At 39.5% G+C, this 16,178-nt stretch overlaps 1 protein-coding gene across 1 annotated transcript in view; it reads right to left on the bottom strand.

Annotated features, from left to right (window-relative positions):
- Positions 1-1,571: 1,571 nt before the first annotated feature.
- LOC140241150 (uncharacterized) overlaps positions 1,572-16,178 on the bottom strand; it is a 150,071-nt gene continuing 135,464 nt past the window's right edge. Inside the window, exons 9-10 of the mRNA XM_072320910.1 lie at positions 14,150-14,341; positions 1,572-3,131 (exon numbers count right to left, since the gene is read on the bottom strand). Of these exons, the coding sequence (XP_072177011.1) occupies positions 1,956-3,131; positions 14,150-14,341 (1,368 nt within the window). The 3' untranslated portion in view covers positions 1,572-1,955. The remainder of the gene's footprint in view (positions 3,132-14,149; positions 14,342-16,178) is intronic.

The following is a 16,178-nucleotide window of genomic DNA, read 5'->3' as shown; positions in this document are numbered from 1 at the left end:
AGCTATGCAACAAATTGGGTTAGGTTCACCGATTGAATACTATACACATAAAGACAGCTTGATATATTTGAATCATGATTATCAATTGCCAAAAAATATGCACGTTAGCATTTTTCTTCTCTTGTGTAATCATGATGAATAGCAATATGAATTATGTAAAGAACAACGACTACCACTGTCCTTGTTTCTTAGCAACACAGTCATGTCAAGGAATACACTTTTTTAGGGGCATGGGTATTCAAATCAAGTTCGTTGTGTCACTACCGGCAACCAGGAATAGCCTGGTGTCAGTGTTGCTACCCAGAAAGCAGTAGCTGACAGGTTCCAACTCCACTGGTTCCTTCTTTCCAATATGTTGGTTAAATTGTACATCAGCAGTTTCGATCTCACAAATACAATTGTATAGAAGGAGACGAGTGACAAAAATCTTTCATAGAAGACATTTTTTTTTGTTCACTTTCTGTCTGGTCCAAAATAAACATTTTTGCTGAGAAACACAGGGTGTTAATTCCTCTATTCTTTGTCAATGGTGTGAGTTAACACCTTCTGCTGCTCTGCCAGAATGAGTCTGTACCATCAATGTTCATTTCTCTTGATGACACAGTTCCCCAAAAACCATTTCAGCCTGAAAAAAGGAGAAAATTTCTCTTTATTTTCATGACTCGAACCCAATAACTGTTATGCTAATATCAGAAAGTGGTTTCGACAAACACATACAGTACATTTTTATTCCACCAAAATTCTTTTAAAGTCGCAATTATCATGTGCACACCATACATCCTATGCAATTTTATAATAACTGACAAATTATTTATACTCTTCCTGTTATATTCATACGTCATCTGGCAGCATAAAATTTACATCAAGCTTTCTCTATCTAATGTAGCAAAATATATAAATTCAAAAGATATCACAGTTAATCTACTTTCAATGTCGTGATAAAACTTCAAAGTTCATATCAGATATCCCTAAAAAGTCTACGAATACAGCAATGGCACAAAATTTTCCGGATCTTTTTAAATATCTTGACAAAAAAAAAATATCTTCACAAAAACACAAAAAATGACAGGTCTCAACATTTCATCACACTTAGAGAGCAAAATATTTCACTCATATCACCTAATGCTGATGTCATATAAATGTTTTGAAATGTACAAAATATACATGTACATCAATAGGATGCTTGCCATTCTCTCCGACTGAAATACGCCTTTTGCCCCAAAATGGCTGATTCTTTGACATTTTTCACTACATGTCCATCGGTATCACCATCAAACTCGTCTGCAAAATGTACACTCTACAAACCATTCCTCGCACGCAAGCATGAAATGATCAGCTCTTGGCGTTAAAACATGTGGTCCGGAGATGGCCCCACCAACATGTGTATAAAATGGGCAAAGATATTTTGGCCATACAATGCACATATTCTTACTAATCCTATATATCAAACATACAAAGCCTTAAAGTAGTAGCACTCGCTGAAACTTTCTCTTCAGTACAGCGTCGGTACTCACCAATTTTTTTGGTGACTACCACATTGTACCATCATAGTGAAAGCAGAAAATCTGGGCAAGTTGCTTACATACTGGCCCTGCCTTCAGCTACATGCCAAAAATCATATGCACACATTGCATTGGCATGCAACATGCACCGAATGAGCAATCCTTACATTAGACTTAAACTATGAATACATAACAATGACTTACATTGAGTCATTAACACGTCAGACATACATGGGTGCCCACATGGTTTACTTTTTGTGACTGATATTATCAAGTCAGTGATCACAATATTGCTAGGGCACCCATACACATCAACTCACCAGTATGCTACAAGCATGATTTTAATTCAGAGTTCAATACCTAGGATCAGAGCAAGGAATAGTGAACCTAGGTGCTCAATCTCAAAGGTCATTTCTGACAGTCGGTGTTGAGTCTGTTACACTTTCTCCTTGCTTACATTGACTCGATTTCCTCAAAAGTCATGGATTCCAGGGCCCTTGGAGGGCGGGGCACTCCCGAGTCCTCAGAGTTCTCTGTGTTCTCATCGTCGCTGAAGCTGATGTGGAGTTTAGTGTCCGGGATGGCCAGGTCAGACTGCGGGGACTGGATGCTGGAGTCCGGACTCTCGGCCATGCTGGGCGGCCTCTTCGCCTCCTGGGCCAGCTCCGTGCTGTGAACGCTGCCCCTCGTGTGGATGCTCTCCCGCGAATCTCGCGAGGTGACCGATCTCCTCTTGGAACTCCGCTCGCTGGGCGGGGCACTGCCGATGCTGTCGTCCAGCTGTGGCTGCGGCGTCGTGGGTGCCGAACTCGATGTCAGCTCGACCGCCATTTCGTACGACGGGGGAGTGGTGTTGAGCTCCACGGGGAGGGAACCCCTGTTGGAGCTTGCTGCGCTCGGAGTGGACATCTTCCGCGGCAAGGTGCGCTGGACATTTGCGGGTTTGACCTCCGCAGCGGGATTTGACTGGGTGAGACCCAGCTCCAGGGGATTGGCTGTCGCATCCTGCATGGGCGCAGGGACGATGATGCGGATGTCGCCGTTACTACTCGACTCCTGCTGCCTGGAGTCTACGAATCCAGCGTACGGGATGCTCGAGCTCGACGTATCCAGGTTGGCTCCCTGCGACACACGGGTGCTGGTCCGGTCGTCCGATATGTTCAGCTTCTTCATATTTGGCATGGCGACCTCCTCGTCCGCCGACCCGGCGAATTCCTCGTTGGCGACGTTGTTGAGCTCGTTGTTGCTGTCGCTCATGCTGCTGACACTCTGCGCCCCTTGCATCGTGGGCACGGCCTCCGACGAGATGTTCATGGGCGCCATCCCCATCCCCATCCCCATGGACATGCCACGCCCGAAGTTGGCGTTCTCGTACACCGCCTGGCCGGCATCCATCCCCCCATTGGGGAAGGAATCTTCCATGGCCGGAAACTCCGGTAGAATGAGGCCATGGGGAGGCATGCCATGTTCTACTCCCACGGGAAGAGGCGGGGGCACAGTGAATGGGTTGCCTGGACTGTGGGGTGTGGAACCATGGAACTTGGACTCCAGGTCCTGGATGTGAATCACTAACTCCTGCTGGTGGTTGAGAAGATCCCGATTGTGGAGCAGGAGCTGGTGAACTCTTGTCTGTAGGGGGCAGCACATAGAAACAAATGCACATATGTAATGGTTAAAAGGACACCAGCGATAAAGTAAGGACTTCAAAAAGTTTTCAAAAAAAATCGAAAAGAGAAAACAGAAGAAGAAGGTTATTTCATTTAAGTTGAATAAAACAAAAAGATTTTGAATCAATCAAGCAGAATCAGAATTTAGAAAAAAAAAACTAAATTCCTCCGTAAATTGATGTACAAATGTATGAAAAGTAGCATGATTAAGCCAGCTGGATCAAAGATATTCCAGATGCAACTTGAAAAGGAAAAATTAGTTCCTGCAATTACACAATGAGGCCTGCTTTCAGCTGATGCTTGGCAATAGTTGCATTTGTCAATAAGCAGAAATCTGAATTTTTTTTTCCCCAAAATTGAACATCAAAAACTCTCATGTAGATCAGTGGTTGCACAGTTAACTGGCATCATCTGTGACATACATTTAGACGATCATCCATCTCTTAAACACAAAGTACAAAGCCTTGTCGTCAGAATTAGAAGGGCGCTCTCGCACTCACAGATTTTAACATAAATGAAAATGAAACAATCAATTTTCATAAAATAAAAAGTTTATTTAATCAAAAGGGGGTAGTTTTGTATGAGCATTATTCTATATGTAGGGGTGAAATGGCACCGTTGTGGTTTCAAGCTTTAACATTTTGCTGAAAAATGAAAATACTTCAAAATTGACACCATGATGTACAGGAGATGGAGCTCTGCATCATAATACCAATAACTTAATGCCCGCCACCCCAAAGTTTTGATAAAGCCCTTCTGGAGATGATATGTGGGCAATTTGAAGACAAGCTATAGATGAATGGGTGTTTATTACATAACTGCCTGAAGAAAAAAAAAATATGACAGATTGACTACCAACAATCTCTTAATGGGAACAAACTTAAACTCAGGAGAACACATCTTTCAACAGTTTTGGGGGAAAAAGAAGAAGAAGCTAAATCCAACAGGGTAAGAATTTGCCCCTAAATGTCAGCCAGAAATCAGGCACCAAACTTGAAGTTGGAGCTGGCATTGTATTCAAAACATAATCAGATCTGCCGCCACCAGATTGATATGCATCGAATGTGGAATCGGGAGGCTTCGGGGACATGCAGCATTCAGGTCTGTCGTTGATGGCAGCTATTTTGGATCCTGTGAGTCAGAGCTTCGCGTCCGCTCCGTCTGTGACTCAGGTTCCCTGCTTCGTTCCTGGGTCTCCCCTTCTATCGTCGGTCATGTCTCCCCCACCCCCCCCCCCCCAACCCCTTAACCCTTCCTCCATGATCCGAAAGTCTTATGTCTGGGGGATACCAGGTAGGTTTTTTCAAACTCGCATCCTAAATGCAAACTTACATATTTTAACCTGTTGAGGACGGACTGATTTTGCTACAACACGCATTTCCCATAGACACCTGCCCGAGTACACTCGGGACTCGTCGTCCTCAGCGGATTAAAGGATAAATTCACCTTGATATACGTGTCGATTGAGTGAACGAGCAATGCTGGTATAGAACATATTAGTGAAAGTTTGAGGAAGATTGGACAATCCATTCAAAAAAAATTTTGAATATCAAATTTTTCACATTTTTAAAGTTCAAATGCCGCTATTGCTGGATGAGAAGACAACTACACTTTGTGATGTCACACATGTAGAATGATATAAAGAAAATATACAGAGAATCCCACAAAATGTGACATTTCTTAAAAATAAACACAAAAACAACAAGAATTTCCCACTTTTTTTTTGGGGGGGGGTACAATGCGAGGAGGTCGGGATGGAGTAGGATCCCCTATTAAAGAGGAGTGCAGATCCTCAAAACAAGAATAATTCCCCTCCCCTAACACCACCCCCATAAAGACAAGAAGAGACCATAAAATTGAGAAGTTCAATCCACCCCACCCCTACCTCTACATCTTTCCCTTATACCCCCCTCCCCTCCCCCCCCCCCCCCCCATTCACCTCCTTAGCTGGCTTTGAATAACCTGGTCTGCATGGTACAGCACCAGAGTGAGAAACTCTATAAGGCTAATGAATGTTTCCTGATAAGCTACTGCAAGGATCCCCTCCTGTATTCCTAAAGTTCCTACATGGATGATGAGCCATATTTTATGAGAGACTGTTTTACCCAGTAGACGCAACTACAAGTGAGTTGACGGTATAACAAAAATGTTCTCATATGAAATGTGATAATTTTGCTTTATAATTGATTATTGTCTCAAGACTGTCAGTATATTTACTTATAAAATACCTAAACTTCTGTCTGAAGAATCTTAAAATGAAATACTTTCTAACAGAGAAAGTCTGATTCATTTTGGAACTTTAACAAAAGTCAAACATTCATTCGCATTAACCAGGACGATATAAACGTTCTGATGAATTATTTTGTTCCTTTTCTTTTACTTGGTCCATTTCACTTTGATTCAAAAGACAGAAGCACTCTGGTATGATATGGTTTAGAGTTGATAAAACTATACCTGACACTTTAAACAGAATTGAGAACAATTAGTCAAAAGTGTTAAATATCGCGTTTCTGAGATGCAGGGGAGGAAGTGGAGAAGGAGAAGGGGAAATTGGGCCAATTGGGCCAATTGGGCCAATTGTCCTTTAAGTGTCATGGACAACTCCAACCCCCACATTTGCTGACTCACTATTGAAATGACCAGGGAAAAGTCATTCTACTTGTTGTTTTCTGGAACGTTGTTGTTGGGTGTTAGGGGAATCATGTCTTACGTATGCCATTTTTCCCTGGTCGCCATGGAGCTTAAAGAGAATGCGTTAATTAGTCACTGTGAAATCCAAGGACAAAGACATCTCCTCAAACAAAACTTGGTTATACCAAGACGAAAAAGACACAGCACTTGTGCAACATATTTTGAGAGTATTCTGCTTGTCTTCATCCCAGAAGTAAAAGAGGACTTTTTGCAAGTACATATATCTGTACATACACTTAATAGGACTTCTTATGTCAATAACAATTAATTACTGACAAACAAACAAAATAAAGCAAAAATCCCACCTAACGTAGATGGTATTTCACACGACTGTATATGAAATTTAGCATGTTTATAGAATTAGATTCATGATGATTAATGGACTTACAGAATTTCATTGAGAGTAAAGTACTTCAGAGCGTTACCATCCCTACTTTCTCTGTAGTCCCACAAGTTTGTTTCTGAGTAGCACTCATGGAACTAATGTGTCAATGCTCTCATTAATGGATGGTACTCTTCTCTCTCCACAGATCTTGACTTTGCTTCAAAGTCAAAGAGAAATACCAGGAAATCCTCCTTTCCTACACTTTCTTTTACTTTCCTTGGTCCCTCTCCCTCCCTCCCTTCCCTACTCTCCCCCCCCCCCCCTTTCTCTCTATCCCTCTCTCTTTCTCTTTTATCTCTATTCTCTTCTGGAGTCAGAAAGCACACCACTGAATTCCACAAAAATAAAAGAACAACCTGCAGTCTTTGCTCATGATCTATATTTGTTTGCTGGAAGTTTGCAGACACTTGCTTTCTGTACATGTACACCTGTTCCATTATCACGTCTTCTAAAAAATGTTCAGTTATCCCTCATAAGAAAAAGAACAAATTTGCATTCAAAACAAGCTTACTAACCAATTTTGACACAAAATAGGAAATGGTCTAATAATTATAAGTTTATACTGAAATTTTCTCAACCTAATTAGTACTGTAAATCTTGTGCAAAGGTGTGTATGGGTAAACTACAAAAATCAACAACTACAAAGTAGGAGCCTTGTAAAAACTATAACGAGGGAAGAGTCGAAAGAAAAGCATCCAGAAGCAATTATTTTCACCATGCTGTTTCAAAGAGGAGAAAAAAGGTCTTACCACCAGCTGAATGAACTAAAAAAAAGAAGAACCTTCAGATATTCTTAATATGCATATAAAAATAAACCAGGGATCCCAGGGACAGAGTAATACACTTTTGCTTGCCAAACGGAGATTGTGACTCAGAACTATGAAGGAAAGGGGGAGGGGCAAGTTGTCATGGTGATAATGACATCCTTCGGGCAGCGTTATCAGTCTAAATTTGAGAACATGAAATTTGAGGCTATCTTCAAAGCAGGATATACTGACGATATGCTGTACATGCTAGACATACTGACGATATGCTGTACATGCTAGACATACAGTATGTATCTTCAAATTTATCTTAACATTGTTTTTGGCACTTCATTTTCCAGCAAATTAGATTTATCGTTTGGCAATTTATTCCAACTAAAGATGCTATTTTTTATTTTTTTTTGTTCTTGAACTAAGACAGTAAAAGGTAATTAACTTTATAGAAAAAAAGTATTTTGAAACTGTAGATCTTTAACCCATTTGAGGATGGAATGATTTTGCTACAACGTGCATTTCCCATAGACACCTGTCCGAGTATACTTGGGACTGGTCATCAACAGGTAAATTGGTTTCATAAATTTCATTTGAGTTTATAGAGCCTTATCTGATATTTGAATGACAAAGAAATAATTCCTTCCAGAATTTACAGGAAATTGCTTAAGTTGGAAGCACCACAAATAGACTCACATTCATGAGTATTTTTCTCTTACAGTATAATCACCACTGAGTATGAACTTTGTCAAAACAGTTCACTTTTAATGGTTATCAACAAGTTCTGAAATCCCATCTTAAAATATCCCACATCCAATATGATCCACTGGTAGAATGTGTTCCCGAATGATCTGAGCAGCTGACATGTACGACTCACTCACAAAACGGAGCAAAGAGGAGAGATTCTCAGGAAATGGAAAAGGCAACACTATCGGAAATAACTCTCAGAAGTTCACAATCTGTCATCGAGAACTAATTGGGCGACATCCTAGCGACGGGACCTCAATGCTTAAAAGGATTATGACTCTGTTTCTCTGCATCACAAGTCACACGTTTATTTTCCCATTCTGATCTGCTTTCCTAACATTCATCTGTGAATAATATAGTAGCAGATTGCTAGCAGGCACTGGGACTGCAAAATAAAAAATGTGGGAAACAGTATGGTATTGTCATGGCAATAGGGTAAGGGATCAATTAACATGTCTTATGTATGATAAACATCAAAACATAAATTTACTATCTTGCACATCAAATCAATTTAAATGCAAATCAAGCATTCCTGAAAGTAAAGAGAAGTTTCAAGTTGTTTCTAAATCTCTTTAAGAAATGCTCATTCCATGATGCAATCCACAAAATGTGGACTAATGTTCCCTTACAAAATTCCAAGCAAACATATGTCTACATAGGATTCACAGGACTTAGCAAATCATGTTTAAATATTAATTAAAAGTGAAAATACTTCAATATGGGACAGAATTTCGACTGAATGCTTACAAAAATCAGGTCTACCATGTATTATCTCTATGATGAAAATAAAGCATCTCTAAGGCAACCACTTTATAAAGGAAATAAAACTACTAAAAAATTCAGAAGTTATGCAAATGATAAGGCAAATCATTTGGGAAGACGAGGTCTTTAAATTTTAATGCAATGAGGGCTTTAAGTAATTTCTTTTTGTTTTCTCTCCTATCAGATGGTTTTATAAAATGGGCTTTAGAATCTCTGCAATCTGATTGGTCAGTTGTTATGCATTGATTTTCACTGATCCACACTGAGCCATGCGTCCAGTAATATCTGAACGCATGGCTCAAGTCTTGTACCGGTATAGTGTGGTAGGTGTACCGGACGCATGATGGGGAAAATGGTTGTATTTCATGAATTTATGGGCCCATTTTATAACACAAATGAAGCACAGGCCTATTTCATGGATCAGTGAGAATTGGATGCTCTCGTTTAACTTTGGAACAGTCTTAAACTCACTCGCTGTGCTCATGGGTTTTAACAGCTCCAAAGTTAAACTCGCGCATCCAATTCTCACCGATCCACTCTGTCCTGTGCATCATTTGTACATTGAAGCACATTACACAGCCCCCATCTGGACACCCTCATGCACAACACTGACTCACATCCCCTTAATGTTTCCTGGCATTCTGAGGAATGGGATTCCCGCCTGTCCAATGTTTGGCATGACAGTTTCAACAACAATAAACAAAACAAAACAAAAACAAAAGACAAAAACAAAAACAAAAACAAACAAACGAAAACACACACGAAAGCACAAAATACGACATTCCAATTCAAGCTCTTGTCCCTAACCATTCTCTTGCCAACTGAGTAGGTTCACTTGTAGTAAATTGGATATTGTGGACATGCAATGAAAGTACAAGCAATTCATGATGCACTGATTTTTTTTTTTTTATCTCTCTTTTTTTTTTTGTAATCATGGGCATACAAATAGCTCCAATAATAATGTTACTCCTACTCTTCGGTAATGGTGATATGACAGCAAAATATATCCATGGTAATGTCATAGCACAAACATGATTAGGCCTATTGTCACAAGGATGACAATGATATTAAACCTGTTATCATTAGCATCAACACTGTCAATGTAATCATTTTGATTAAAGTGGAATAATGACAATTTCATTATCATCAACATTGTCATCACTTGTATCAATGCTGTCATTATTATGAGTAGTATTTTTATTATCACATAACATTCAACTGCCAAAAGATGTACATTCACAAAGTCACTGTAACACACTACATCTTACAAACCGTAATTTGGAATTACATCAATCTATCGAGCTCATGTGTAATGGAAAACTGACTGATTTTTTTTTTTTTTTTTTTTTTTTTTTTTATACAAATTATGATACATTGTTTACTACAGTACTCCTGTAGATAATTGTTTCTGACTGCTTTGATAGTTTCTGTGATTTCACGCATGATTTCGAAAGATAATTTCGACTTTTGACTGCGCCACGTTGCATAATTTCAAGGTCCTGCGGTGGTCATCCCGGAATCCTCGAATATGCATTCGAAACTATCACAGGGAAAAAGAGGGGTAAGTCACAATACAATGCATGATAACACCCTAACATAAAGTGACAGTGTTCAAACTGTAGTCATCATTGTACGTACACATATTTGTATATACAGGGCCCCGTTTTATCAAAAGATAAAATCAATTTCAAATTTCCATACCACACAGGCTGCCATAGACTTACAGTTGAAATCAACTATATAATCAATTTCAACTCTTCATAAAACAGGGTCCAGATCAATTTTTCCTCTTCTTCATTTTATGGTGTATCTGCACAAATTGGCAGCGAATTTGCGAGCAACCCCTCTCCTGCCAGTAAAGAGGAAAACGACAACTGATTTACGGCGCGATTTACGTCAGACCGCCAGAGCTCTGGATGCCAGCCAGAGTTAAAATCAAAACAAAACTGACCATCATTAGTCCAGTGGACAGTTTGATTTCCTTTGGACACTATCATCATGGCATTTTGCATGATTGTACACATTGGGTACTGCGTGTTAACTCCAGGACATAAAGCTGTACGTGCGGTCTAGACTTTTTCTCTGTAATGTGAGATGGGGGGGGGGGGGGTAATTTATTTGTTGTCTTGTTTCTGGAGCTCAAGAAAGACACATCAAAATGGTTCTTCATACCTACATAAATCCATCACAACAAAAATATACGACAACAAGACCTGTATGTTTTACGTCTGTCCCTTTCTTCATTTGCATGAATGTACAAATGTATTTGCATGTGTGCACTACATGTACGTCTCACTTTAAAGTGTTGAGGATGAGTCTCGAGTATGGCTGGGCAAGTGTCTATGGGAAATGCGTGTTGTAGGAAAATCAGTCTATATCCTCAACAATTCAAAACAACCTACAGTATTTCATTAAATTTGAGCGACTTCTTTGGCATGAACCTAATAACACCGTACCCCAAAACCCTCTGGACCAATTAGAAAAACACAGGAAATGACCCATAGATGATTTGTGACCACTTAAATGATTAAATGATTATTTTTCAACGCTTGCGATTACAAACTGCTTTAAATATTTATTGACATCACTGCTTTTGCATGAAATTTAGTATAACGACCCTAACCATACTGGTACAATTTCCAATGTAAGAAATCACTCAATAATTTTGTTCAATTGACTTTGCATCAAAAGAAATGCAGAATAAAATTAACCAACCAATCAATCAATGTCAGAAAGCAATTAAACACACATACTTTCATTATTGGTCATGGATATCTATGGGATATGGCAGTCATCAATACTACCCTGGCTTGACTGCATAATAAAGTTAACATTGATATGCAAAGTTTTCTTCCATTCATTTTTGGCACTGAAATACAAATAATCTCACTACTTATGATCTGATTTTACTTTTCCCGAAAGCCTAAGGTATCCAATATTACTAGTTTATGAGTTCATCTCTGATTACATACATTATATAACAGCTGTGATCATGTTGGATTTTGTTTGTTTATTTTGTTTATTTATGCGTGTATTTACACAAAAAATCCCATTAATTTAACAATATTGCTAGTGGGCTAAAGACAAACCCCTTATATTGCTGCAGTAATCCAGCTTGAGTATTTGTCAGTATCCACGGTTTTATCCAGTTTTGTGTTTCATGTGTCAGCAGTGTACAGAATCCCTAACCATACAGGCCACAAAGGTAACAGTAGATGGCAGCAAAGCCATCCACACATAGCATAGGGAAAGATCTACAGCATACTACATACTCTCTAATTCTCGGTATCGCCAATGCGCAGAAAACTTCTGCGCATGCTGGAGAGCCCTGTCACAGATGCACTATGCGATCCTTCTGTGCCATTGACGTTCCCGGTTGTCTCACGCACGTCCCTGTTCCCATACAATTCAATGGAGTTATTTGTCTGCTTTTACATTGTTACTCCTTATTTCTTGGCCATAATTCAGCTTTAAAGGAGTTGAAAGTTTCTAAGTTTTACTGATTTGCTGTCACTAGAGTCATGGTTCAAGGCTTCAATGTGCTGGTCACATGATGGAAAGCGAAGAAATCTTCAACAAAAAATACCCCTGGATAAAGACAGAATGTGAGCTCAGTGCATATGTGCAGCCAAAACTGGGGCAAGTTTGTCCCCTGAGCTATCCCAAAATGCATCTAAAACGCTGCTCTGCGCACAGCACTTAGGTATTGGTGATACCAAGAATTATGTTTTACCCAGTACAATATGTGTACCAATAAAGGGCTCATAAAACAGCATGGACTAGATGTTTGTTTGTGATATAAATTTCCCCTCCAAACCATCACCACCATTCTTGGCTCTGATATTAATTTAAGAAAAAATAGAGAGTTTGGTAGGCATCTGAATGATAGATTTGCAGATGCGGAGAAGGATAAGCGATACACTTGTATTTGTAATATTTCACAATCAAACCTACAAGTAGGTTGATAATGCACACTTCTTCATTACTTTTGCCTTTTGCAGGTGAATTTCTACGGAAAATCAGAAAGGTTTGGAAAAGTAGACAATTACAATTCAAGTGTGAAATTGTAGATGTCCAAAGGGCTGTTTCATAAAGCTTTGATTTTGTCATTCCAATATTTGATTTGTACCTGACAGGTTTTGCTAATAAGTTTTACAACTTTGAAACTAATCTACATGGCATGATAAAGGCAACATGACAAAAGTGGTAAGGTTGTCGTTTTAAAGAAATTTGGAAACAGAAGGGTAGCAATTGTGCGAAACTGGGAATTCCCATCACCCACATGATAGGTAGCTTACTATTGGCAAAGCTCTGTTTTGTTTTGTTTTTTTAAAGCTATTGAAGACTAGTCCCTAGTATGCTCGAGCAGGTGTCTACGGGAGAATGTGTGTTATAGCGAAATCAGCCAGTCCTCAATGAGTTAGGATTATAGACCGTAATCACTTCTAGGCAAAGAGAGAGAGAGATCAGGCCAAGGTATACTGCACTACTAAAGGGGGTAAAAGTTAGCCCCTGGAGAACAATTTCTGGGCGAAAATTTATTTACGAGCAACACGTGTCCACCGCTCGGCGCACGTGATGGATGTGAACACAGACGGTCGGAACGAAGTCGTCTCTTCAAGCAAGCGCACAGAGCAAAGTCACAAGTCAGTTTGTTGTCATTCCTGATTATTGGGGACGGGACGGGAGGGGACTATTGACCGCAGGAAGAAGGATCTTATGTAGGTCTGGGGTGTGAAGCACTGCAGTTCCGTGTCTGGGGGGCTAAAAATGCTGTAAACTCTCAGAACTGTTTCCTCTACAATTACTCAACGAGGAAGAGAAGGGTGACTTTCATGACGTTCAAACCCCCCTTTAAAAAGTCAATGGCCAGAAGTTGCCTCTCAGATAGACAACGTTTTCTGGCTACCATGGCAATCAATGATGCTACCATTGAATACCATATTTTTTGTTGAAAAAAAAACAAAGATAGTGTAAAAAGGAACAAATTTTTGAAGTACAACCCTTGAAGGAACACCATGCCAAAGTACCACTGGCATCGGAAATGAGCAGAATGCCTTTGTTAATGACATACTTCAGCTGTCAACTACCAGAGCACCAGTTTGCACTTTAATACAATTCCACTTTCCCCTTCACACAGCTTCCGAATTAAACCTATGACACAAGGGGTTAGACTATGTGCCCACTGGTCCATAATCAAATGATCCACTATAAATACATCACCATTGACTGAGCTATGAGCTCTCACATGTTCCCTTGGGGTACCGAGAGTGACCAAAGATGGTCATACGAATTTGGGATTTTCACTTTTGCACAAAGTTGGACCGAACTTGGTTTGAAAAATGATCAACAGCTGAAGCAAGCACAATCTTTTGTTAGCAGCCTACATTATAAGAAACTCTACCAGTGGTTAATTGATGGTTTAACCCGTTAAAGATGAGTCCCAAGCGTACTCTGGCAATCAGCCCATCTTCAACAGGTTAAAGATGCCCGCATGAACGACCCAATGTTTGTTCAGTCGGAGCCAAATTTGAACATTTCTTTTACCGTGTGTACATTTTGCTCAATTTCGGGACAGTGTGATGCCTGCGTTACAACAATTTAGAACTGAAACGAGGCCTACTGTAATTGCATACATACCTGAGCTTCTAGCCTTGCTGTGGTCTCGGCAGCCAGTTGGTCCTTAAGGAGCTGGACCTGGGCCAGGGCCACCTGGGTCTGTGCCTCCTGCTGCTGGAGCTGTTGCTGTAGCAACTGGCGCTGGTGGTAGAGACTCAGGGATGGCATCCCAGACTCATCAAGACCAAGGAGGGATGTGTTGTTGACTAGCCCCTGCAGACAGGCAAGCAAGAAAGGAAACAGCAATGATTTGATTTTGACTCTATCTTCATATTGATGTAATTTGGATATTTGATTTTGACTTTATCTTCGTATTGATGTAATTTTGATATTTGATTTTGACTTTATCTTTGTAATGATGTAATTTTGATATTTGATTTTGACTTTATCTTTGTATTGATGTAATTTTTATTTTTATTTTAACTTTACCTTCATATTGATTTAATTTTGATTTTGATTTGATTTAGATACATGTTTTGTTATGATTTAATTTTGATTTTATTTTTACTTTGACATACAATGTACTTTTGATTTGACTTGGATGCATGTTTTGATATGATTTGATTTGGATACATGATTTGATATGACATGGTGTGACTCAAACTAACCTTACTTGAATTAATTTCATTACGTGGTACACTTGGTTTTATTTATCATGGCTTGCCTTGACTTGCCTCAAGGCAAGTTGTTGCATTGTGAGTTAGCTTGTGCTCTTCAAAACAATAGTACACTAGCATGGCACCCAGTTTTATGTCATACACAAAAAGGAAGCAACATGAGAAACATTAAATGTTTATTAATATCACACACTGACTGATAATCTCAGAAGAAAATTAACAAATACCGGCACATATTAAGAAGGAAATTGATATAGCTAAGTGAAAGTCCAATTAGGCATGCAGGGAGTCAGCATCTTTAGTCTCAAGGTTTGAACTTGATGGTGGCTTGAGAAAGTCAAATCATTGAAAAAGATGACAGGGTGGCAAAGATTGGTAAAATATGCTTTGAAAGCAATATGGGACAAAATGATTCAGACTAAACAAGAAAAAGTACACAACTGGAAACATTCTTGGCGGTACAACTAATGCAAATTTATTTGCTTGTTTATAAGGGGATGGAATTTCTATGCATTTAGGCAAGTCTGGAATACTTTGGGTGATCAAATATCATTAAAGGAATATATCGTTACAGATACATTAAAATGATTACAGTCAGACACATAACTAATCATTTATCAATTTCATTTCATTCTCTTTACCTCAATACACCACAGCCATAAAAGTTTGATAAAGTATGCTATTTTGACAACAGCAGATTCAAGCAGGTCTGTACATCGATATTTGTATGGTATCGTTGACAAACGAAAGTCTGATGAAGCAAGAAATTTCAGCATCCTAATTCAGCCACCCCACACGAAAATCTGAGGGACATCCCTCACCCCTGGATGATGGGGATGAGTTACCATGGCAACCAGAAGGAGACAGTCCATCTTTACTCCCTCACACTCTCATGCATTATGCATGGATCCTCCCTCTAGGGCACGCATCCCAGCTGCCATTAACAAAACATGGGATGGGAGACACGAATAATCTAGGAACATGCATGTCCGACAGGATCATCACATGACGTTTGGGCAAAAACAGAATTCCTTTTCCACTCCACGAACTTGTCACACGCACACACACACAAAAATAAAAGAGAGAAGAAAAGCAAATGTGAACTTTTACGACATGACAAAAGGAGTTGTTTTGAGATGCACATAATATACCATAAAACCAGAAATTTTCATGGCCAAGATTCGTGAAAGTAAAATGTGCACGTAAAAGTTCCTGTCTACAAAATACATTGAACGCCAGTGGCAATCCTTAAAAGTTTCGTGTTGCGAATATTTCTGCTTTTACATTATTGTTCAAGCTGGAATACGACGTACGCACAATTTGCCCTACAGCACCTGAGTGGTTCCATCCATATTTTGCCTGGGCTGATTCTGATACATTCTAGGGTACAACTACATTGTACAATGTATTTGTTTTGGCAGTAGGAGCAATGA

Source organism: Diadema setosum, chromosome 17 (assembly GCF_964275005.1).
Source record: "Diadema setosum chromosome 17, eeDiaSeto1, whole genome shotgun sequence".
In the NCBI taxonomy this organism is placed as follows: domain Eukaryota; kingdom Metazoa; phylum Echinodermata; class Echinoidea; order Diadematoida; family Diadematidae; genus Diadema; species Diadema setosum.
The sequence above is the reverse complement of the archived record's forward strand: the minus strand, read 5'-3'. Positions and strand labels throughout refer to the sequence as shown.